Source organism: Hydra viridissima, unplaced genomic scaffold (genome assembly GCF_058129835.1).
Source record: "Hydra viridissima isolate aposymbiotic clone 2 unplaced genomic scaffold, HvirCarnegie_v1 scaffold_1, whole genome shotgun sequence".
Classification (NCBI taxonomy): Eukaryota; Metazoa; Cnidaria; class Hydrozoa; order Anthoathecata; family Hydridae; genus Hydra; species Hydra viridissima.
In genome coordinates, this window is record NW_028324300.1 from 37,673,152 (window position 1) to 37,698,833 (window position 25,682).

At 28.5% G+C, this 25,682-nt stretch overlaps 1 protein-coding gene across 8 annotated transcripts in view; it reads right to left on the reverse strand.

The window, feature by feature from the left end:
• The window catches only part of LOC149894835 (receptor-type tyrosine-protein phosphatase S-like), a 66,809-nt gene that overhangs the window by 7,204 nt on the left and 33,923 nt on the right, over positions 1-25,682 (reverse strand). For 3 of the 8 annotated variants that reach the window (XM_090084886.1, XM_090084817.1, XM_090085122.1), the window contains 28 exons: positions 25,182-25,300; positions 24,789-24,927; positions 23,757-24,028; positions 23,375-23,510; positions 23,148-23,291; positions 22,830-22,993; positions 19,390-19,534; positions 16,778-17,164; positions 16,379-16,666; positions 15,161-15,393; positions 14,816-14,891; positions 14,602-14,708; positions 14,266-14,449; positions 13,959-14,052; positions 13,627-13,834; positions 13,442-13,481; positions 13,195-13,288; positions 12,051-12,333; positions 11,874-11,928; positions 7,743-7,869; positions 6,493-6,620; positions 6,187-6,338; positions 6,035-6,107; positions 5,856-5,914; positions 2,487-2,523; positions 2,179-2,282; positions 1,732-1,854; positions 319-479 (listed from right to left, as the gene is read on the reverse strand). In XM_090084886.1, coding sequence (XP_089941012.1) covers positions 319-479; positions 1,732-1,854; positions 2,179-2,282; positions 2,487-2,523; positions 5,856-5,914; positions 6,035-6,107; positions 6,187-6,338; positions 6,493-6,620; positions 7,743-7,869; positions 11,874-11,928; positions 12,051-12,333; positions 13,195-13,288; positions 13,442-13,481; positions 13,627-13,834; positions 13,959-14,052; positions 14,266-14,449; positions 14,602-14,708; positions 14,816-14,891; positions 15,161-15,393; positions 16,379-16,666; positions 16,778-17,164; positions 19,390-19,534; positions 22,830-22,993; positions 23,148-23,291; positions 23,375-23,510; positions 23,757-24,028; positions 24,789-24,927; positions 25,182-25,300 — 4,132 coding nt within the window. Of the gene's footprint in view, positions 1-318; positions 480-1,175; positions 1,384-1,731; positions 1,855-2,178; positions 2,283-2,486; positions 2,524-5,855; positions 5,915-6,034; positions 6,108-6,186; positions 6,339-6,492; positions 6,621-7,742; positions 7,870-11,873; positions 11,929-12,050; positions 12,334-13,194; positions 13,289-13,441; positions 13,482-13,626; positions 13,835-13,958; positions 14,053-14,265; positions 14,450-14,601; positions 14,709-14,815; positions 14,892-15,160; positions 15,394-16,378; positions 16,689-16,777; positions 17,165-19,389; positions 19,535-22,829; positions 22,994-23,147; positions 23,292-23,374; positions 23,511-23,756; positions 24,029-24,788; positions 24,928-25,181; positions 25,301-25,682 lie in introns of those variants that run through there. The other 5 variants (XR_016451738.1, XM_090084981.1, XR_016451769.1 and 2 more) reach the window with 5 other exon arrangements.

Here is a 25,682-nt window from a genome sequence, read left to right on the forward strand (position 1 = left end):
ATTTTGAGCTGAATTAAGTATGAATTGTTACTTGGCCAATTAAATTGGATTTTGAATTGTTAATTGGTCAATTAAATTGGATTTTGAATTGTTAATTAGCCAATTAAATTGGATTTTGAATTGTTAATAGGCCAATTAAATTGGATTTTGAATTGTTAATTGGCCAATTAAATTGGATTTTGAATTGTTAATTGGCCAATTAAATTGGATTTTGAATTGTTAATTGGCCAATTAAAGATTTGAACTCAATGCAGATCATTAGAGGAAGACTATTTTACTTTACACTTTTTTGAGATTTATCTACGCATAAAAACACACCTGCAATCAACTACAACGGTTTTTTGGTTGTGTTTATATGGAAAAAGCTTTCTAATTCGATGACAAAAGGTAGCAATGTCTGATGCAAATTCTGGAGCCCCGTCATCAGATAATTTCAGGTACTGATAGAAGGAAACAAACTTCTCCTCCCTGCAACCATTCTAATTAAAAAATAAAGAATTCAGCTTAAATAACTGGAAAATCATTTTAAAGTTTTTTCACAAAATTAAGAAAACAGAAAGAAAAAAAAAAACAATTTTGGTTTAAAAGATTTCTTCTTAACCTCATCTATGTCATTCATAACCTCATCAATTACAAAACCTCCTACGTTGTCATTCATAACCACACCAATTACAAAACCTCATCCGCTGTCATTTATAACCACACCGATTACATTTTTAATTATATACATTACACATTTAACATGTGCAGTTGTACATTTTCAATTGGATGTCTATTTTTTTTTTAAAGATAGTGTGATATGATGGAATATCTGTGTTATGGTTAAAAACCACTACAAAAAATCGATTGTTCTATTTGATTTAGGTTTTATCAAAGAACTTGTTTTATATTCGGCCACTGATTAATGAAAAACTTTAGGGTTCTTGATTCCTTTCTTTACAAAATTAATTGAAACCCATACTTTTCAAATGAAGATTCCAACATGTTGAATAAAGATTTTAACTGTTATGTTTCTAAGCTCTATGTGATTGAAAAATGATAAGATTGCTAATTCACTCATCCTCTGCTTGCAGAGAGCTGTAATCTCATATCTTTCTAAAATATCTTTCCCATTGTATTTTTTCATATACTACTTACCGCAATACAGTAAACAAAGTAAGCTTTATTTTTCTTACAAGAAGTAGAAGAGGATCACATGTGGATTTCTTCAGGATTATCTCAAAGAATGCCTCACCATCTTTTCTCTGTAATAATCTTTGGAGATAGTCTATTAGTCAAAGAGAATCTATTTATCTAAACTGTAGTTCATACGAAGCATATCCATCTCCTCACTGCTTTCATCCAAATTTTCAATCTTCTCATCAGGATTTCTATTAGGTATAACTGATAAAAGGCTATTTAAGAAATAGTAACAAAAGTTAAAAAAATAATCACCAAATAGTAAACCATTCAAGCATAAAAACTGGAATGGGCACAGAGCCTTTATTCCAATACAACTCTTTTCGATTTGCAGAGCTCTATCCTTGATTTCTGTTTACTCATAGTATTATTAAACAAAGAAATCAGTATTAAATTATTTCTAACCGTTTTCAGGCGAGAACTAAAAATAAATATACTTTCTTTTTTGTTTGTTACAATTGCATTTGCTTTGTTATAAAAGAGCTAGTTACAGCAGAATTGAAGATTTTGTTGATTGATTCATTAAAGAAACTTTAAAAATAAAGAACTTACATTAAAAACCTTAAAAACTGAAAACTTGTGAATCACAAAGGCTGAGAAAGTTTCTGTATAAGCATATTCTACTTGAATGTTGCCGTAAGTTTCTGCAACAGACATTGGCCAAAAACATTTTATCTATTAATTAAATATTACTTTAATACATTTTCTTATTACATATATTATTGATATATTTATTCACATTTTATGTATTAACAAAATATTATATTATGTCATTATTAAACTATGCTTGATGACATATTACACATTTCTTACTAATATATATTCTAACTAACTATTGAAAAATTCAAAAAATACTATTATCTATTTATTAGTATATTTAAAACTCTTTCAAAATAGACATCAATATTTCACAAATAACAACTGTTTGGTTAAATATACTATCATGAGTTGAATTAACAACACAATAAAAAATTATTCATTAATTATCAATTTTAATACCTCAGTTTGTGGATTATCAATAAAATTTGCTAATGTTACAATTAAAGGTATATTTTGCTCCCAGATCATGTTCCAAAACTCATTTGACAAGGATTTGTTGAGCGCTAAAAAGAAAAAAACTTTGTGTTCATAAAAAGTAGAAACACCTCCATTTGAAAAGAAGTCAGAAAAAATTTTTTTGAGTTTGCATCATAAATTAAATATATATTTCAATTAGGTATTTAAGTTGCAGAGTTAATTACAATTATTTTTTGTATTTTTATTGTCAAGTTATTTTTTAAGCATGTAAGTTTAAAAAAAAGTTGCACCTTGTACAACAACATAAGCACTTTGTTTAACATATCCCTACAAAAAAGAAAGTTTTGTAGATCAATAATATTGCTTAATAATAACTTTTTCCTTTATTTATATATATATATATATATATATATATATATATATATATATATATATATATATATATATATATATATATATATATATATATACATATATATATATATATATATATATATATATATATATATAGATCAATAATATTGCTTAATAATAATTTTTTCCTTTACATATATATATATATATATATATATATATATATATATAGATATATACATATATATATATATATATATATATATATAGATCAATAATATTGCTTAATAATAATTTTTTCCTTTACATATATATATATATATATATATATATATATATATATATATATATATATATATATATATATATATATATATATATATATATATAGATAGATAGATATATATATAGATATATATATAGATATATATAGAGATATAGATATATAGATATATATATATATATATAAATATATATATCTATATATATATATACAAACATGTGCTTAGATAATAAAATCTACATATCTACAAACTGTTACAGTTGCAATGATAAAAGAGTTATCAATTATGCTCTGAGACCTGTAGCAGATACTGTTTCTGAATTTACAATAGATGCACTAAAGTTTTTACGAATTTTGTCGAAAATTTCTTATATTCCGCAGTATTTTTTTTTTGTGAGTCGAAATTAAATTGAACTTAACCAAATGCCAAAAGGAAAGGTCCTTACCGATATTGAAAAAGGTCAAATATTAGCTTATCATAGAAAAAAAGTTCTAAATTGAGAAATTGCTAGAAGATTGAAGAGATCAGATCACTTTATCCGTAATTTCTTGAAAAATCCAACAGATTATGCAATAATCAAGAGGAAACCAAAGAAATCTAAGGTTTCAGGCTGTGAAAAATGCAGAATTGTTTGACTCGCATCAAATTCATCAAAAAGTTTGAAAGCAATTAAGTCAGATTTGGGTTTAAATGTTTGCAACAAGACGATTAGGAAAGTTCTTAAAGACAGCCCACACATTGTATGATCAAAAATGAATAAAGCACCAAATTTAAACCCCGTTCACAAACAGAAGCGGATGGAATTCGCCCGCCAAAGTATGGCACGCGATTGGAAACAAGTAAGAAATTTTAGATTAAATTCTCGTGAATACATAAGATGTCTAAATAGCTGAATATTTTTGTTTTCAATACCAGGTGATTTTTTCGGACGAGAAAAAGTTTAATCTTGATGGGACTGATGGTTTTAGTGGCTATTGGCGTGATTTGAGGAGAGAACCCAAATATTTTTCAACAAGAAATTTCGGTGGTGGACCTTTGATGGTTTGGCTTGGGTTTTGTGCAGCAGGAAAGTTAAATTTAGCATTAACATCTTGCAAAATGAAAAGTTCTGAATACATTGGTGTGCTAAAATTATGTTTGACTCCGTTTAAAAACAAATATCGACGCAAAAAATTTGTTTTTCAACAAGACAATGCCAGCATTCACACTAGTAACGAGACTAAAGCTTGGTTTGAAGCTAAAAAAATTGAGCAAATGTGGTGGCCTGTTTGCAGTCCAGATTTGAATCCTGTTGAAAACATCTGGGGAATCATTGCAAGATGTATCTATGCTGACCAAAAGAAATATAACTCTGTGGCACAGATAAAAGTAAAGTATCAGAATGTTGGGAGGATATGGAGCCAAAAGTGCTGGAGAACTTGGTGGGAAGTATGCCAAAACGAATTTATCAAGTAATTGAGCGCAAAGGAGGTCCAATCGAGTACTAAAAATGTGATAAAAACATTTTTTTTAATAGTTTTGTTAAAAAATGTGAACTGCGTCTATAGAAAATAGTCAGCTATCTTTTGAATTTAATTCATTTATGATTGACCTTGTTTCAAATTTGATATTATTTTTTGATTATTTTCATTATTTTTGATAAGTTAAGTACTTTTTTTAAGACATAACCCACATGCGCCTATAGAAAATGGTCGCAGTGTATCATGAGTGTTGTGTCATCATCTTTAGGCCAACACTCTGTAATTCCTTTGCCTTTATATTCACACAATCGCTGCATCAGCAAAATGTTATTCATTGTAGCATCTGCGACAATTCTACTTGTAAACCATTACTGGATGCAAACACTGCCAAAAAATAGGTTAAACTTCTTCGTTCCTTTGAATTTATGAACAGTAAGTTTGAGTACAGTTTCAGTGCTATCATAGAGTAATTCCACCTTCCATGACTAGATGAATTTTGACAACTGATATGCTCAAGGGTAGTAGGGTAGCAGGCTTTCAGATTTCATACTTTGTTTCAAGCCCAACAGCAGAAGATACCAGGGACTGAAACTCAAAATAGCCGATTCTTATGTAATTGAGCTGAGAGTGGTCTCCCATAAGTTCTTTCAGTTTCTTAAGCATACTGATTAATGGAGTCTGAGATTCTTTTGACTTATGGTGGTTTATTTTAAACCATTTTATTAATGAATTTCTTAAATATGAGAATATTCAGTACACCCCCATCCTAGGCAGACACTAAAAGCATCTGCCGATAGCACCTCAAAGGTATGGTGTTGGCAGGCACAGTAAGTTCAGCTTAAAAGATGACTTGAAAGGAGAGCATGCCCCATTCATTGGAGTGCTATCAAATCACATACCAATAACAAGTGTCTCTGACTGCTAAGATTTAAGAAGTTCAAAAACTACATTAGTCGCAGCTCTACCTATTCCAGAAGTAAGGTTTTGGATTGCTCATGACTTTTATGCTGCCATCATTTAATGAAGTCATTGAATCTTGTGTCTAATGCACTAGTGACATCAGATACATCAGATATATCAGTTTTCTATGTTCAATTGATTTAATGCTGCTACTAAAGTTCTTTTGTACGTGATGTGACAGCTCCTGATGACATTTTTTTTTGTGACAAGGAACTGTGCTTTTTGAAAGAATGTCAGCTGGTATTAAAAATGGAGCCACTATGTTAACTACAAGATCATGGTGAATTTTTGCATGCTTGTATTTGTTCAGTCATACACTTATATATATATATATATATATATATATATATATATATATATATATATATATATATATATATATATATACATACATATATATAAATATATATATATATATATATATATATTTATATATATGTATGTATATATATATATATATATATATATATATATATTTATATATATGTATGTATGTATATATATATATATATATAAATATATATATATATATATATATATATATATATATATATATATATATATATATATATATGACAGAAATTATAAATGAAGTTTTTACCAAAACAAAGTTGAAACGTTTGTTAACAACTCCAAACTGCTTCTTATCACTTTGTTTGTCTAATATAACAAAATATAAAACAATGAAAAATTTATGATATGCATAAAGCACATGCAACAAGCGCACAATTATTAAAAGAAAAGACAAAAAATAAATTATTAATAAAATAAAATGCAAACCTTCTACAAGATTCATATAGGCAGCTTCAGAGCAAGGTAAAATAATATCATTCTGTTGAGGAGGGACCAAACACTAAAAGAAAACTTTAAAGAAAAATTACTCTTTTTTTGCAACAACATTAAAAAGAAATAAAAAAAAAGTTAATCTTTACCTTATATTCTTCTGAAAGTGAGCTATAATTGTCTTTGCTTAACCATTCCCAATATTGTGGAAAGTCAGCCAAGTTGATTGGAGGATGGTTCAAGTCAATATTCACAGAGTCAAGTAACATTTCATCATAAGGTACTTCTTCATAATTTCCTTCTATAAAATATAATAAATTTGAAACTTAAAACTAAAAGTTAACAACTGATAAACAAAAAAAAGTTCAGTAAATATTTGAAGAAAAATTTTGAAAAAAAAAAAAAATTTTCTAAGTGAAAATAAAGTCTAGAACAATAAACATTTAAAGTGGTACCAACTGGTTGAGTCTGATTATTGATACCCAATTCAACTAATTTTCCAAGCTCAATATAGTTGTAGTCATCTCCTTTGTGTGGCTTTTGAACATTTTTTAAATCTTTATTTTGCACTCTAGGTTTTCTTCTAAATTTAAAAGAGTTATAAAAAAACAACAAGGTTTTGAAAAACACAGCATAAAACTTTATCAGTAGAAGCTTTTGCTCTCTAGAATAACTGCTTTATTTAAAAATAACTAACTTACTTAAAATATTTTAACAGCAGTTATGTTTTCATTTAAATTGTTTGTTATCACCATCATTTTTATTACATACAGTTAACCTGTCATGGAAACTCATTATGATAACATTCAAATTACATTGTATCATTTTTATTGAAACTTATTCAATTTAGTATGAAAAATATTTCTAAGTGTCATTCTAATTTTTTTTTTATTTATGTGCTTGTGGATATATAGTGCTTTTTGTTTTTCCATGTGGTACGCTTCTTCAGTGTTAAAAAGATTGAAAAAATTACAAAACTTTAAAAAATTTTTTAATTTTTATGCTCGAAATCTTCATGGGAGTGTCTCAACAACTTCTTAAAGTTTTAAAGCATTATTAAGCCTATGTTATATATATATATATATATATATATATATATATATATATATATATATATATATATATATATATATATATATATATATATATATATATATATATATATATATATATATATATATATATATATATATATACATACATATATATATATATATATATGTTGTTGCATTTCTTACAACTATTACTGTTACAATAATGGCTATAAGTTGTTAATTTTATTTAGAATTTAGATTAACAACTTGACTAGATCAAACAAGTTCAAATGTTTAAGCCCAAAAATCAAAGAAAGAAAACTTCATTTAAACATGCTTTTCAATACAAGTTAACAAGTTAGTTCAAGTTTAGTAGGACATTTAGAACAGACAGAGAATTAAAAAAATCATTTTCTGTATCTTAAGTTAAATTAGAAAGCTTTTGTTACCTTAAAAAATATAATGTACTCTGAATGAATTTTAAAAAATATGGCATAAAGAAAGTACAATTTTGGTAAGATGTAGCCAACTAAATGTGTCTTTAATCTTAAAATAGCTTTTTTATAATTACTGGTCAAGCATATAAAAAATCTTTTTATATATATTACTTGTAGAATAAAACAGTTTAAATAAAACAGTCTCAACTGATACATAGAGCATGAGAACCAAACCTAATAATTGTAACACCAAGAACAGCCAATACAATAATGATACATACAGCACCACCAGATACACCGCCAATAACACCTCCAATACCAGCTTTTTTCTGAGGTGCTAATGTTAAAGGAGGAAGAGTAGCTAAAATTAAACAAAATCATGCATAAAATGCATTAAGTTGAAGCTTAAAACAATGCAAAAAAACAAAATCTTTCAAGGCTCATCTACTTGCCTTAATCCTTTTATGATTAATAATAAATCATGCTAATTAATGCTAATTAATGCTAAATTTACTTACTCTAAATTACAATTTACTTTTGAACTACATTTTGGAAATAAACTAGCGTATATAATTTTTATTAAATACAAAATATATAAATAAAGATAACATTACTTACTGATTTTACTTTTTGTGATTTAAAAATATCTAACTTTAAGTTTATCTTTAGATTAATAAGAAACTAATGATTGATATAGCCCAAAATTTTTGATATAGACACAACAATTGAGCCTGAAATACCCGACAGAAATAGAATTCAATTTAGCAGCTGCATTAGATGAAATTACAGCCAGTAACACAGGAATTCATGATGAATTTTTTTTTGGAAAATCCATGCATTATTTATACAGAAAATGAAGGAAGAGCAACAAAAAAAAGGAAACATCAAACGTTAAACAAAACTTTTCAAAGCTCACCTTTTTTTTTATTCCTTTATATATTTCTTTTATTCTTTTATTCCTTTATTAATTATTACTTTTTTGATAAATTATAACTGTTAAATTTTCTTTTATCAATATTTACTGGTAGGGGAGAGTGGGGCACCATGAGACATAGGGCAACATGAAACAAAGCAATTAAACAGCGATATTGAAGTATTATGACAAATCCTTTTGAGTTGTAATCAGTTACTACTAGATGTATTGTTTAACGTAAAATTTAAATCAGAACATGTCAATAATATTGCAAGAGGTTCAAATTTGTGTTTTTTCTGTTGCAAAGTAATTTATAAATTTTTGGAGCTGTTGCATTTTACGGTGTTTTATTCACTTTATTCTTTGGAAAGTGCTTCTATTTTGTAAACTTTATTTCTTGAGCTCTTCAGTGTGGTAAAGACATTTAATAAAATAACTTTTTGAAAAACAAAAACCTGTCATCTTATTCTATCAGAATGTATGGGGTACCATGAAACAGTTTTAGTGGGGCACCATGAAACTAAGTAAGCTACCATTTTAAAAACTACTTGATACTCAAGCATACTTTAATTAGTTCCTGACAGGAAATATCAACTTCTATACTTTAATGTTTCACCTAACTTGGTAAAAAATTGGTGGACCACTAAATAAAGTTTATGTAGCGAAAATAAATTTTACATTATTTAGTATTTACGCATATAGTATGATGATGTACTTATGTAGTTATAAAATTAATTTTGTCTTATAAACATAAGTTACAAAAGTTTACATAGACATAAGTTTGCTTTATTAACTCTTTTTTGTTGAAGGATTAACATTCATTTAATTTATGTTTTTATACTGATTTCTATTACTATATAAAATCTATTTATGTAAATTAAAGCTCAGCATGGTATCAAATCATGATATGACCATGAATTGAATTTTAATACATTGTAAAGCCTCTTTGTTATTGCTTTAATATTTTTAGATAAGAATGAGGAGCTATGTAAGAAAAAATAGTAAAGGAACCTTCTCGAGTAATTCAATGGAGGTAGCTGTTGATTTAGTTTTAAAAGAGGGTGTTCATTAAGAAATGCTGCAGGAGAAATGAATCTTAATCATAGCACCCTATGCAGGTAATTTATGCTTATGTATTCTGCACCAATAACTACTACTTTGTCCTACTTAGTAAATGAAACTTGCATAAGTTTGTAACTAAAAGCAAATTCTTTATGTGTGTTTTTATGTATACAGATATGTTAAAAGAAAAAAAGGAATAAAAGAAGGAGAAATCATAACTATGAAACCCAATTTTTCTACAAGAAGAGTATTTACTGAAGAGCAAGAAAATCTTTTGAAGCAGTATATTGTTACCTGCTCTCAAATGTGTTATGGACAGTCTGTTGTAAATTTAATATCTATTGCTTTTGATATGGCTATAATAAATGATATAAAAGTTCCCAGTAACTGGATTAAAGAGAAGAAAGCTGGAATAGAATGGATGCGCTTGTTTTTAAAGCGGAATTCTTTAAGCATTTGAACACCAGAAAGATGTTCTTTGTCAAGAATGACATCTTTCAATATTTACAATGTACAAAAGTTTTTTACTAATTTAGAGGCACTGTATTTAAGAGAATCAAAGTTTGGTGATGGATTTCGCAATTGGAATCTGGATGAAACAGCTTCCACCACTGTACAAAGATATAATAAAATCATTACTAAAAAAGGCATCAAGCAAGTTAACTCTGTGACAAGTGGAGAGCGTGGAACTTTGGTGACAAGATGTTTTTTCATAAGAGCCTCAGGTGCTACCATACCACCTGCAATGATATTCCACAAAAAAAGTTTAAGCAACATACGCTTAATAATGCACCATCTGAATCTCTTGGTCTTGCAAATCCAACTGGATGAATGAATACAGAGTTATTTGTAGAAGTAATTCAACATTTTATATCAAACATATTCTTGTCAAAGGAAAATCCATTTCTACTTATATTTGATAATCACAAGAGCCAATATTAAGAAATGAACATGATTCCTATTGTTAATTTTAAAATATTATAACGAGTCTTTAAAAAAAGTTGTTTCTTTTTATTTGTGTAAATTTTTTGTGTTGCTTTCCTAGATTTTATAATTTTTTTATTATACTGTTTTATGGTGTCCCATAGACTGTATCAAGGTACCCCACCCATGGGGTAACTTGATACAAAATTCGAATTTTATTCAAAACGTTTCTATGAGTTTGACCTCCTTTATTTCGTTAATTTAAGAATTCAATTTTGAAAGTATAATATTTATCTACAAATTGCACTAATTGCTCAAAAAAAAACGCGTTTAAAAATGTAGTTACAAAACAAAAACCAAAAGTGTTTCATGGTGCCCCAATCTCCCCTAACTCAATTAATTATATGGTTGTGTCTTTGCTATAACATTACAATATAAATTTTTAATTGATTATTTATTATGTTATTATTTATATCACCTTTTGTTATTTAGAAATATCTAACTTTTTTTAAGATTCTAAAGAAACTAATAATCAGGATCAGGTAAATGCTGCAGTACATTTTATCATAAAAAAAAACTAAAATGAATTGCTCTATAGATATCAGTACAACAATTGACTCTGAAAAAGTCAACTAAAATATTACTTAATTTAGCTGCAGTATTAGATGAAATAACTGAGAAGTAATTTTATCTTACCCTTAGATTACAGCAAACAACATAGGAACTCATGCTAATACTTACATACTTTTGAAGAAAAGTTGGGCAGGAACTTCGCCAGCTTATTATGCAAACATTGAATCATTGAACTTATATTGACCTACTTGTTTGATACACTGATGGAAACATTTAGGAGGCCAAATAAAAAGTTGCTATAGAGCAAAGAAAAAATCTTTTTTCCTCATAGAAAATAACCAAGTTTTAATCAAAATCTTTTAAAAACAAAAAATTTAAAAATTTAAAGAAAAATTTCCTATTAGAGAGTAAGCTAGAGAGTAACTATTAATAAAAATCATTATATAATGTGTCTCTTTGTAATTAGAGCACGCATAATTGCTGAAAAATACAATTGTACAACTTGCTATTTGCATCCTTGCTTTATTCTTATGAATTAGGAGGAAACTTATAGATCAGACACATATTTTACTAGAGGAAAACAATTATGAGCACAAAACCCATAATAAAAATAATGACTTATTGCAGCTGCAGTGATGGCAAATGTGACCAGGTCTTCTTACTGAAACATTTTTGTTTTATTCAAAAATTATGGAGAAATTTTCTTCAAAAATATCAAATCATATTTAACTATTTCTACTAGCTTAATAATCTAAAATTTGGAAAAAAATCATAAAATGATTCTTTAGTAAGTATATTGTACAATTAAAACATATCAAAATTGAAAATCAAATTATAAAGAACAGTTAGTAAGTGTAAAAAAGTGTAACTCTTAAAGAAGAACAAGGGGTTACTTGTTTTTTTTTCAGTTTGAACATTTACAAACCAAGGAGTTGAGTAATATTTTGCCTAGAAAAAGAAATATTTAAAAGTTAGTCGTTTTTGTTTCACTCTTATTTGATTAACTTCTCATAATATACGTAAAAGCATTTTTTTAAAAAAAAGATTATTTTAAACCAAAGCATTCTCACTTCATTTTCATAAGCTCTTTGAAGAATGGCATATGAAGTGCCATCTTGAAGTTTCACATTTTCTACAACATCAGAAGCAAAGTTATAAACACTGGTATTTATAGTTATTAAGCGTTTGTACATTTTTCCATCACCAACTGTAAAGTTTTGCAAGTTATCAAAGTCTGAAGCTTCAAACTCTGCTGCTATGTAAATATTAGAGTTCTCCACATATGGCTTCAATTCTGAGGGAGATGGATCTATATCATTTGGATCTCCCTTGAAAACAATTACTTGATAATACCTGTTGAGTGAAAAAACAATGTCAAAAAATATACCCATGATCATTTGTTAGATGAAATCTAGGAAACAGTAGTTGTGACAAAGGTAAATATTCTGATATTCATTAACTAGAATGGAGAAAAAAATGTGCTATACTCAAGAACATTATATTCCCTTTTTTTTATAGATTTTATAGATATTGAATATTTTGCATATAAAAACTTCTTTCATTTAAGCTCATAGACATTTGTTGATTGACCAAAATCATTACAAGTTTTTTTACCTAAATCATAACAGTTTTTACCAATTAAATTTAGAAATTGAAATTAGAAAATTAAATCAAAACTCATCAATAGAAATTTAAACTAGAAACTTAAATTAGAGAATTAACTTAAATAATCTTTAAGGAAAAATATAAAGAAGAAATTTAAGGAAGAAATTTCAATTAGAAATATAAAGAAGTTTAAGTTAGAAATTTCAATTAGAAATTTAAATTAGAAAATTAACTTAGATATCTAAAGTGTTTAAAATCTAATTAAACTTTAAATAGAAACTTAAATTAGAAATTTAAATTTAACAAACTATTACATGAGGTTTAAGGTAAAAACTTGAATAACATGTTTAAGTTAAAAATTTCAATTAAAAACTTAAAGTTACAGAGATTGTAAAACTTAAACTTACAGAGATTGTATAAAATTATCAGAGGATCATTGGAATAAGTGTATTGAAGTTGAAGGACATTGAATAAAAAAAAAATGCAAAAGTAAAAGAATTTAAATTTCAGGCAAAAACTTACATTCTTTCACTTTTGTATTTAAAACTTTTCAACCAGCCTATATATTAAAAAGTAGCAAAATAGACAATATTCTTCTTTTTCCCTCACCTTGTGGACAATGGTCCTCTTGATAAGCTTAAAGTTATTGTGCTTGCACTAACGATTATTTTTTCTTTTTTCATTTTTGCCAAGTCACTCCTTTCTAAAAAAAAATTGTATTGAGTAAAAAAGGTATTGGAATGAAAGACCATGCAGGGAATATATTTTTTAAAAAAAAATCAATTTAACATTAAATGGATTTAGAACATTATCACAAGTGAACATGTAAATTTTAGAATATATTTTGAGAACTAACCTAGAGACAAATGAGAAAATGTTCCTTTATAGATATTACCCTAGAAGAAAAGGCAAACTTCAATGTTTTTTTTAAGTTTTGTGACATGTCATAACTAGAAAGATAAAATCAAAGCATCAAATTAAGACCAAATCATGTGCAATCATAAAGTAAACTTGTAATCATGGGATAAGTATTTAACTCACACTCAAAGTATCATTGATCACAGCTCGGTAACACACTAGAAATTTTCCAATTAAACCAAGTTGAAAGTGTTCCTTTTCCAGTGTGATGGTTTGATCACCTTTACGAAACAAAATCTCAATGATGTTAAAACCAGAGTTGATTGTGAATGTAGCATTAATATGGCTTGTACAATTGTCAACATTGTCTTGAATATTAACTTCATAATAACTATAAAAATGTAAGGAAAAGTTTTACTAAATGAATAATACACATGAAATAATTTGCTTCTTATCTAAGTCGATTTTCATTTCATTTCCAACTTAAATCCCAGAAAAGGAAATATGATGGTAACCTGATTGGTCCAGTGAAACTTGGAACACTATATAAAACAATTCTTCTAAGTTCTGAGTTTTGATTTTCTAGCTTCAATACTGGTGCATGAGGCTCTAAAAATGAAAGAAAATAAAACAAAATGCACAAGTGGTATTTTTCAGATTAAATATTGATAACTTATATTTTATTATTATATTTTTAGATCAAATTCTGATAAGAATTAGACATTAAGAATAGCATGTAACATTTTAGTTCACGAATTTCCCAATTAACAAAATCTATTCCTAAAGTTAACAAAACTCTACATGGAAATGGCAAAATCATACCATCATAAGGCAACGTCACAATCAATTCAGAAGAGGGGCCTTTGTCTATTGTCTCTGTGTTCACAAAGATTTCATACTTTGTACCAGGAAAAAGTGCTTCAAGAACTGTTTCAGTTGAACTTACAAATAACTGTCCATCGTGCTTGAAAGATGAATTGTAATACTTGCGTCCATTAAAACTTATCTGTAAAAAATACAAGACTTTTAAACACACTAATTTATTCCGCAACTACTATGGCAAAAGCAAAACATCCATATTTTGTTGTTTTACTGATGATAAACTTTGCAATTAAAACAACATATCATCATTAGCACAATTTCAAATAAGACACATACCTTGTATTTTCGAAGAATACCATTTGGATGCTTTGGTTCTTTCCACTGTAACAAAATGTCTCTAGATGAGGTAGCATTTCCAGTTAAATTTTCAGGAGCACTTGGGACTTTGCAAAAACAATATGGTTCATTACATATGTAAAAAAAGGTAATTACTATCATCAAAATCCTTACCATGATTATCATTATCAAGACTAAGAGTGTTCATACTTACTTCCTTCAAGAGTCTTTTTTTCTATCCAGTTACTCCATGCACCTGGATTTAAATGGTGATTAGTAACAGCTCTTACCTTAAACAAAAAACTTAAACTTATGTGCTTTGTACAATTGCGTTAAAACTAACTGTAAAATAATGGTATAACATGCACCTCTACTGACACATTCCTTTTCTTAACTACTTCAATACAAACTTTGTTTTGATAAACAAATTGATCAAACTCTAACAAAATATTAACTGCCACAACAATGTATAATATTCCTCACCTAATGCCTATAAGCTTTTTTTTTAATGTAACTTTTTAATATCTCATTACAGGTTAAGGTTTATGCACACACTTACTCTAAACTGATATTCCTGAAAGTTTCTTAATTTTCCAACTTCAAAAGTCTGATTGCTTAGATACCAGCGAGAAACCGAAATGTAAAGAAATGTAAAGCTTGATGAATTAAGCTCCCCACATTCAATGTTGTAACTAGTTACATTTCCATTTGGATTTTCTGGATAGTACCAAATCAACATAATACTGTCTTTAGATACTGACAACACAGAAAAGTTCAGAACCTCTGATGGGACTAAAAGGAGAAAGTAGTTATATGGGTTAAGAAAACACTTGATAAGATACATTGTGAAAAAAAAAAAAAAAAAACGTTGAAATTCACAATTAGATGCAGTATGTCCAGAAGGTATATATATTATATTACTATATTATATTATGTTATATCATATTATATTATATAATATATTATATTATATAATATATTATAATATATTATATATTATGTTAAATTATATAATATATTATATTACATTATATTATGTTATTATATTATAGGAAGGACAGAGTTTTTATGACATCAGTTTAGTTTTTTTATGATAAAATTGTCACTTTTTTCTAATCTTATCCTTAAAGTCTTCATCAAAATCAACTAACTATACAAGATTGAATCAGGATTTTCTTTTAAACCGATTGATAAATATTGTCAGAGTTCTGGATTCTATCACATTTGCTTGAAATTTGCTCTTATAGTTTTTCTTTTTACAAACTTTTTATACTTTTTGTCTTTTTGATGCATCAACCACTTTGCAGCATATATAGGTCATACAAAAACCAAAAGGTCGTCTTCCTCGGTTAAAAGAGATTTAGCCTGATTTTGAATGTTTTTGTGTACCAGCAAAAATGCTAATGCACAAAAGTTTGAAACTACAAAATCAAGCTTTAGGATCCCTTAAAAGTGTAAAAAATATTTACAAATTGTGTTCATTTACTGAAGGTAAAACTAATTTGGTAACAGGTAAACATGTTAATGAGTAAGATTATGCTATTTCTTTTGTTTCAGAAATGATTAACAAAACATGCAGATATGTCTAAAATCATCAACAAAACCACTGGGCATAGTCTCCACTTTAATGTTTTTTATTGACTAGATAAACTAACTTTATACATACATTAACAATTAACATTCAACTAACATTAAATAACTACCTACACACACAAAATATATGCATTAAACATAAAAAATTGCAAGCTTAAGAAATAATTTTGTAATTAAAACTTACATCCTTCTGCAGTGATAAAAGTCTCATGGACAGCATTAGAATGTATTTCTAACCGGTTAAATGCTGTCAATAGAAATGTGTAGGAAGTGTAAGGTTTTGAATCAAACCATACATATTTATTGGAGGTGTTTGAGTTAGCAACTGTTGTGTTACTTTGCCTGCTGTGTTCTATTAAATGGAAGTTGTAAAACTCTGTTTTGAAATCTCTGATCCTTCCTTCAGTTGACCATGTGATGTTTATTGATATGTTTGTAGCAACAACTTTTGCAACAGGATCATCAACAACAGCTGAAAATGAACACACTTAAGTCTAAAAAAACAGTTTCCTGAAATTTTAAACAAACACTTTTCTTTATCAGTTTTTCAGGTGTTTTAACTTGAAAGCAATCAAAATCTCACCATCATAACCAGTAAATACTACAGCAGTTTTAACATATGAAAAAACATCTTTGGATTCAGGGTAGCTTGCTGTTACAGAGTACCCAAAGAAACAAGATGCACTTTTATTATCATAAACTCGACAATCAGTGTTGTTGTTGTCAACATTTAAATGAACCTCAGGTTTTATCTCTAAATAAGAGTGGTATGTTCCGTTAACATCACTAGATTTGTTGGTAGCTGTTATGATATAACTCATGTTGTCATCAGTAATAAACTTTCGTCCACTGAACTCCTTTCTCCATCGAATAGAAACACCAGGTTGGCCAAAAACAGTGCATAGAACTGTGGCCGTGGAGTTTTTCACATAAAACGCTTGATTTGGCAAAGTAGCTGTAGGTGGGAAAGCTAAAGTTACATAAAAAAAGCTCAGAGATCAAAAGATCCAAAAGAAAGCAATCAAAACAAACTTACAAGCATTAAAAAATTTGTTTTTAAATGCATTTTGTTTCTTACGCTTGGAATAAAATTATTTTACACTTAACTATGCTTTCCCAATATAAAAGCATGCATAAAACCCTAGATCCATAAAATGGGAAAGAGAATTGAGTAAAACATTTCTTTGAGTTATTCTTTAATATTTATCACAAGTGTCTTAGCTTGAGATGAAGATACTTATGGCAAATTCATTTTCTAGTTTTTTAAAATTGCCTGTTCCACAGATATATAAAGTAAAGGATTACAGCATAGGCATGACTGGCCTGATAACTCTGATAAAAAATTTAAAACTCTCTTTATATATCTAATTTATGCATCTAATTCAGCAATATTAAAGTGCATGATATCATTTATACTTCGAAGCCAGGCTGCATCCTCAATTATTACGCCATTGTATTCTATAGCAACCCCCATTGCCATGCTGCTTGCATCACACCACAATGTCGCTCCATTTTGAATTCCTTCAGCATTCCATTTCCCTCTCACAGAATCACTAACTTCCAATCGACGCAATATTTTAATCAACCATGACTGAGCTTGATCTCCGATTAGATCATCCCAAGCATCTCCTTGACTGTGTCGTTTTATAAAACTGCAGGTAATTCTGAGCCAACCTCCAATAGGATAGTGACCTAATAAGTGTCCACATAACGAAAAAAGTTTCCGTTGTGTTACTTTTTCAGTTTTGATATCTTGTGACTTTGGAATGGTGTTTCCTCGTTTCCAACAAAGCTCCTTTTTTTCATTTCTAAATAGTTGCAAACCCAATACTCGTGCAGTATCACATTGCTCTGGCTCTTTGGTTACCAATCCATAACGCGCCAAATGATTTACGAACTTTTCAGCTGATGTCTTTTCCAAATTAACAATTATATCGTCAATGTAGTGATCAGTTGCTTCACTAATACCTGCATCTAGATTCAACACGCTGCCTAAGATTGAAGATATTATTTTTGGAGCAGAACTTAACCCAAAACCAAGACGTGAAAGATAGTATTTTTCTTCTTTGTAGATTACCCTCTGATGCTCCCACAAACTCGGATCGATGTGTACTTGCATATAGGCGAATCTAAGATCAAGTGTTGCAAATTTGTCACCAAGAGTTCTCCTTTTTCTATTTTTTTCATCACATGCATCACTTGTGGCATTATACGAATTAACGTACTAATTAATTCGCGAAAGCCCAGAACAGGTCGTACCTTTCCTTTACTTTTCTGCTCAACAGCCATTAACGGGACAATCCCTTCTGTACTTTTTTCTTCTTTATTGCATGGTTTCAATCAGCCATTTTTCACCCATAAGTCCATCTCATTATTAAATTGAGGTATCAACTGGGGTTTTACCTTGTACTGCGCGACAGAGTTTCTCAATTGTGGTTGACCTTGTTTCCATTTATATTTAGCAGTCCACTTTGTACCATCAAAATAAGCATCAAAATCCTTGTCATTTATACCAACAATTTGTTTCTCTGTATAAATTGAAACAAAACCAAATTAAATTTTTCCATTGTACAAGTGCATTCCTCCACAGCGATTAATGACATCCATACCAATAATAGCATCAATACCGTTGACAACACTTTTTAGAATCATTACTGATGTTTTGAGCTTTTTTCCTTCAATGATTAATGTTACTTTATAAACTATGCAAAGAAAAATATAAAAATGTAAAATGTGAATGAGTGAAATATATATGCTGTTTAAACTGCATTTTTCTGCCTCAATCTATGTCACCATGGTAAAGTTTGCTTGGCTTCAATTATTTCTGCCTATGCCATACCCAGTATTTTATATATTTGTGGTCTGCTCACTTTTACAAGCACCTGCTTCAAATAACCTGTTATATTTTATGTTAGTTAATCAAGTTATTTTTAAACTTTTTGGCATGGTTTTTTAAACAAAGACTTAATCTTTATAAAAGCACCCAATTAACAAACCTAATAGCCAAATATAACAAAGTATTATTGCTTTTTTACTTTAGATTTTAAAGATGCTTTAAACAAATAAAATACCAGAATCACAATGCATTTACTTTTAAACCTATATAACCATAGTTGCTAACTGTTAGCTTTCTCTCTATAATTAACAACTGTCTTGCTTAAAATCCACTTTCTTTGTAAAAATAACCAAACTCACATTTTTCATGGCCAAGGAGTTCCAGCCTTGCAGTAACAGAATGGTAATACAAAAATTGCTCTAATCTTAAACAGCGTGCCACAAGTTCAACAGGGAATTCATTCACAGTTGTAGCATAACGACAATTTGTTCCCAAAAAGCGATACTATAACCATAAAATCATTTATAGGCTTGAAACCTTATCACTATATAAACTGCAGTGAAAAGTAAAATAAAAACAACATAACTGATTGAGTGTGTCCTTTGAAAAAGAAAACAAAGCAAAATGAAAAAAATGCGACCAAAACAATACAGTATTGAAAAAGAATTGGTTTAGTTGTTTATGGTAACAAATACTTCTATAATTTAGATTTACCAAACCTTTTAAAATGATTAGAAATTAAAATTAAAAAAACTATTATGACCCTTTATACAACAGAGGATTAAAATTAAAACAGACAATGCGCTATTTTGGTGTGGTTTTAGTATGCATATTTCTTAGATCACAAAACAACAGCTTACTAAAACTTTGTGTTTATGTTACCATATAACACTAAACATGTAATATCAAACAATATGTGCTCTGAAAATACCATTCCACAAAAATCTTCATCATAAAAGAAGTTCTACATGTTTTCCTTTCTAGGAATAGCTTGCATACTTTTTCAACATTTAAAATTAGCCCCATCATCTTTCAAGGATAAATTTTATCAATCTGACATTGGAGCAGCTTTTTTATTTTTTGTGAAATAGATCAATCTCTTTGACACAATCTTTGCTCCGATTATATACTGCTTCAATCATTTTTGTTTCAAGCTCAATAAAATGAAAACTTCATGAAACACTCCTTCAAGTGCAAATGAAGTGGATTTTAAGGTTACTTCTTCACAAACAATTGCTCAAGACAGAAAATTTTTAACACAACTCATTATCAATATCTTTTCCAAATTTTAAACATGAGTTTTTGTAGAAATTGCAACTGTTCTTATAAAACAAATATGTACGTATTTACTCAAACTTTCTCATACTTAGTAAAAAAAGTCAAAATCATATCTTTAAAAGTGGACAAAATCGTGTCTTTAAAGCTATTGCTGTTTGTAGCCAGTAAGCAAGATCTTCTCGAATTGCTCATGGTACTATGAATCAGGGATTTGACTTGAGCTTTAGAAATGTAAGGCAATTTCTATTAAGCAACTTTAACCTACTTACATGATGTCCAGCTATAAAATCAATTATGACAGAAAAAGAGATAAGCAGATTTAAATTTCTGCAAACAAATAATGAAGAAACCAGCCAATTTGTAGGATTGGGTAGTCTTTTCAGATGAGAGTCCAAAATATATTTGAAAAATTGTGAAATACCCAACATCATTTATGGTTTGGGGTGAGATAATAGCTGCTGAACCTTTTAAATTAGAGATTTTTGGGAAAAGTATGAAGTTTAACAAAACAAAATATATTTACATTCACAGAGGCTAATGTTAAAATGTACATGCAGTTCAGTTGTTGTAAAATCTTTCAGCAGAAATCAGAGTCATGCCATACAGAAAAATTGTGAAAAAGTGTCAGTCAAAAATGAAATAAAAGTTCTACCCTACTGGCCTTCGAACTCACCAGATCTCAATGTTATAGAAAACTGCTGTAATATCACACAACCCAAGGTTACAGACCACAACTCAACCTCTAACATACTTGAAAAACCTAATCAAATAAACAGCAGAACAATGAACCCTTATATTTGATGACCCTAATATTTTACATTAAGAACAATTTTGTCTTTACCAGCTCAGATACTGTATATTCCATATAGTTTTGCTTGGAAAAAATATATATAACAATGATACAGAGTGTCTGCTATGATAAAATTAATTTTTTATCAGAAAATTTAATTTCTTTTTTTTTTAATTTTTTTCCATGTTGGCACTTTAATGTTAGCTTTGCTTATTAGGTTTATCTGAGACATATTTCATATTGCGCTCCTTCACTTTTTTTTTCAAATTTTCAAAACCACAAATAAAATGTCACACAACGAGTGAAAATAATAGACAAAGCATTTGGATATATTTATAAAATAAACGTTATTAAATGATCATATTTCATCTTCTTAATCTGAATAAATCAAAAATACTGGTTTTTTTCATGATAAATGCTATGATTATTTTATGCAGAAAACAAAACCTGCTTTAAGAAAAATTTTCTTTAGCAGTAATCAATATCTTTTTATCAGACTGATGTCATCAAAGATTTACAGCAACACAATCATCATCAAGAAATAATCAAGTTACAAACATTTAAGAAACTTTCTTTTCTCTTTCTCTTTTCTCTTAATTATCACATCTATAAGTGAACGAAAGAATCAAATTTATCAAAACATATTTCTCCAAAATTTCATTGATTCTATTGAAATACACCAAAATGTTGAAAGAAAAGATAAATATTGTTCGTCTTTTGACAAAGTTTTACTTAAAGCTTATTACTAAACAAACTATACACTTTGAAGTTTATAACTTCATTCTATGTTTTTAGTATCATTGAAAAAATCAAAACAATATCAAGTGTTTTCCATGATCATATTTCATCTTCTTAATCTGAATAAATCAAAAATACTAGGTTTTTTCATAATAAACTCTATGATTATTTTATGCAGAAAACAAAACTTGCTTTAAGAAAAGAAAATTTCAGCAGTAATCAATATCTTTTTATCAGACTGATGTCATCAAAGATTTACAGCAACACAATCATCATCAAGAAATACTCAAGTTACAAACATTTAAGAAACTTCTTTCATCATCAGAATTCTCTGCAACAAAGTTCTTGCAATCAATTTCCTATAATTCTTCATCATCATTCTTACATCATCATCATCATCATCATCATCATCATCATCATCATCATCATCATCATCATCATCATCATCATCATCATCATCATCATCATCATCATCATCATCATCATCATCATCATAACTCTTCATCATCAGAATTCCCTGTAAGGAGATTAAACAACTCATGTGAATAAAGTTAAATAAGAGCTGTAGCAACCTGATGTCTCCATTCAAATAACTTATATTAGCTAGTTCATTTTTTATTTAATAGAAAATGAGTACTTTAGATGCACTTTAAGTATATTGCTGCATTTTTAATTTATAAGAGAAAACGAGAAAAGTTGCATTGGGTTCCATTCATTGTGAAGCATAGTAGGAAAACAAAGATAAATAAAATCCAATAAGTTTAAAATAGTTTCACTACCTATACCAATTAACATCCACACAAACAAAACAAAACAAGAAAGTAACATAAAAAGGTTTTTAAAACAGCTGCAAGTTTTAAAGAGTGCTTTGTCTTTCTCTTAATTTGCAGGTAAGAAGAAAGGATGGATGGTAATGCAGAATATGAAATAAACAGAAACACAGTTTAAGAAACAAAGCTGTACTGCATCAATGGCATAACTTGAATAACTCACATTAGATCCATTAACTGAATACATGAATGGGACATCAACACTGTAACCATACTTTACAGAGTACTCAGTTATGCGCCCCTTATTGTGATACCCTTGACCTTGAAGTGCTATGGCTGACACTGTTTGAAGTTCTCTGAAACATATTTGAAACCATGGATTGAGATCTAAAAAACACAAAAGAAGAAAATTCCCAAAGGTAACTATCTCTGCAACAGATAAAGTATCCAACATTAATAAAACAATTATTCTATGCCCTTTAAAAACATTAGTGTCAGCATAAAACATATGAATCAGATGAAATAAAACCAAAAACAAAACCATAATCATATCTTGTCCAGTCTCCTTTCATAGCATTCAGCCGCCCTTTGTCTGCATTGTTTCCTTCACCATTTGCATATGATGACGATGCAGTTACAGTTACATCAGGTTTTCTTGCCTCTATGCCCAACTTCTTCATATTAGCTGAAAGAATCAAAAGAGTAACAAGAACTGTTTTCTTTCTATCTTGGGCTCTTACTATCTAATGTTTTTCAAGAGCTACTTGCCTGAATTGCAACCAGTGAATCTTACAGACATGCATGTGTCTTTAGAAAGTGGACTTAGCTCTATATATCTTGTCGTTAACATGTCATCAAACCAAAATGTCACATATGATTGGGGAACAGAGCTTGTTGAAAATGTCTAAAACAAAACATGTTTTTATTTTTCTGCACACAAAATAAATTCAGACTTTTAATCTATTCTTATGGCAGTGAAAACTCCATTTTAACTTGAGTTTTCACTGCCATAAGAAAAGACTTTAACAAAGCTAAAGTCAGTTTTATCATTTATTCTTCAGAAAAATGCATGACTTGGTTTTCCTTTTTGAAAGTTGACATTTTAAACTCACCATTTGTGTGCATCTTGATTTTACTTTATAATAATTACCTTTGAAATGCGATGCTCCAGGGTTGGGAGTTCATCTCTGTTACCATATTGAACGCTCACATTTACTTGTACAGATGCATTTTTAATGAGCAACATGAACCCACTCACAGTTACCTTTTTACCAAAATCAAATCGAACATTCTGATTAACTTTAATGCATTTTGATGTGTTGAACTCAGAACATGTGTCCTTGCTATCAAAGCTGTTATTTGATGAAGAGTTCGACTGGAAAACATCATAAATCCACAGTGGATTGAGTTTTGACGAGCAAACTTTAAAAAAAAATATTTTTCATTTAGGTTTTTATTCGTAAAAACAAAACCATTTATCTAACCACAGCAGATTAGTTTGCAAGCCAAACATACATAAAAAATATTGTTGATAAAAAACAAACTTGCAATACAATCTAACAACACCACAGTAACAAAAGCCAGAACAGATCAGTAAACAAAACATAGAACATTTTTAAAAGAGACAATACAGCAAGTAAAAGTGAATACAACTAAAGATTTCAAAAATGATTTATGATAAAATTGTTAAAACAGAGCCATTCACACACTTATTAAGCATCAACAAACTCCTTGATGCTTTGAAAGTCTTTTTAGTGGCATTAGAAACTAAGCTCTTGAGTGCTTCAAAGATTTAAGGAATTGATGTCTTCTTTATCATCAGCACTAGTCAATAACTTATAACAAGCTTGTTAAGAAGAAAACAATCAAAGCAATTACCAAGTGGGTTGTTGATTTGCATTTCAATATTAGGTATAAAATCCATTATTGTTTGCCTTCTCCTTTTTTAATACCGTAAGCAGAGCTCAGCTTAAGCAATTTAAGAAAAAGTGGAACAAAAAACTTATGAAACCAGCCTATAAATACAGGGTTCTAATGTTAACATTTACATATGATTTAGAAATAAACATGCAATAGATACTACTAAGTTAGAAATTTTACTTATTCTCTTAATTCTTTTATCCTCTTTTTAAAGTAAATTGAATGAAGCTTCGGTTCAACAAACTCAAACAAAACAACATACTTTCTGAACATCCATAGAGTTCCACTTGCAAACAAAAAGGTCTTTTTTTATCCACAGACAAAAAGTCCATATACCGCACAGTCAAACCAGATTCCAGAAACCAATACCTTTTAAGCTGGTTTTTCGGGTGCACAAATCTCTATACAGCAAATAGATGTCAATTAATACTGTCATATGTTTATTTTGAAACATATAAAATTGCATAGTACCATACAAAAAGCATCACCTAAAGAAATCATGCTAGCACAAGCTTAGGTAGATTGAAAATTACAAAAACCAAATTAAAAAAAAAAAATATTCCTTCTATTAGCATGGAAATCCATAAATGTCAACCCAAAATAAATAATCCACTTCCCTTAAAACAGCAAAAAAAGTTTCATATCAAAAAAATACCCTTTGAACTCTACCCTCATCTTTCTCAGTAGAAATATATTCTGTACCATCTGTCTGTTTTATCTTGTACTTTATATAGATTTCCTCAACATCAGCATTGTTTCCTTGAATTGCAAAACCTACAAAGGATATTATAATTCTTAAATTTATGCTAAACTGCATTCTAAAAATGTTAAGATCAAACATGTTTTAAGCTCTCAAACTTTCATTAAACAGGTCTTGGTAACATTTGATCAGATTTTCTTTGAAAAAATCTCTTTTCTGACATACGCATACTTTAAACTGATACTGATATTGTGAGCAAAATATCTTTAGAACCTTCTTTCAAAGCTAAAACATTGTTTTCTTTTGAACAAACTATTTTATTTAAGCTTTTAAAACAGTTCATTTAGAAACTGCTTAAAAAACACTAACCAACAAAACTTCGAATTGGAATAATTTGCAAGTGACTTTTTGGAAAAGTTTCTTAGCAGATCTTCTATCTGTTTCACCATTTCAACA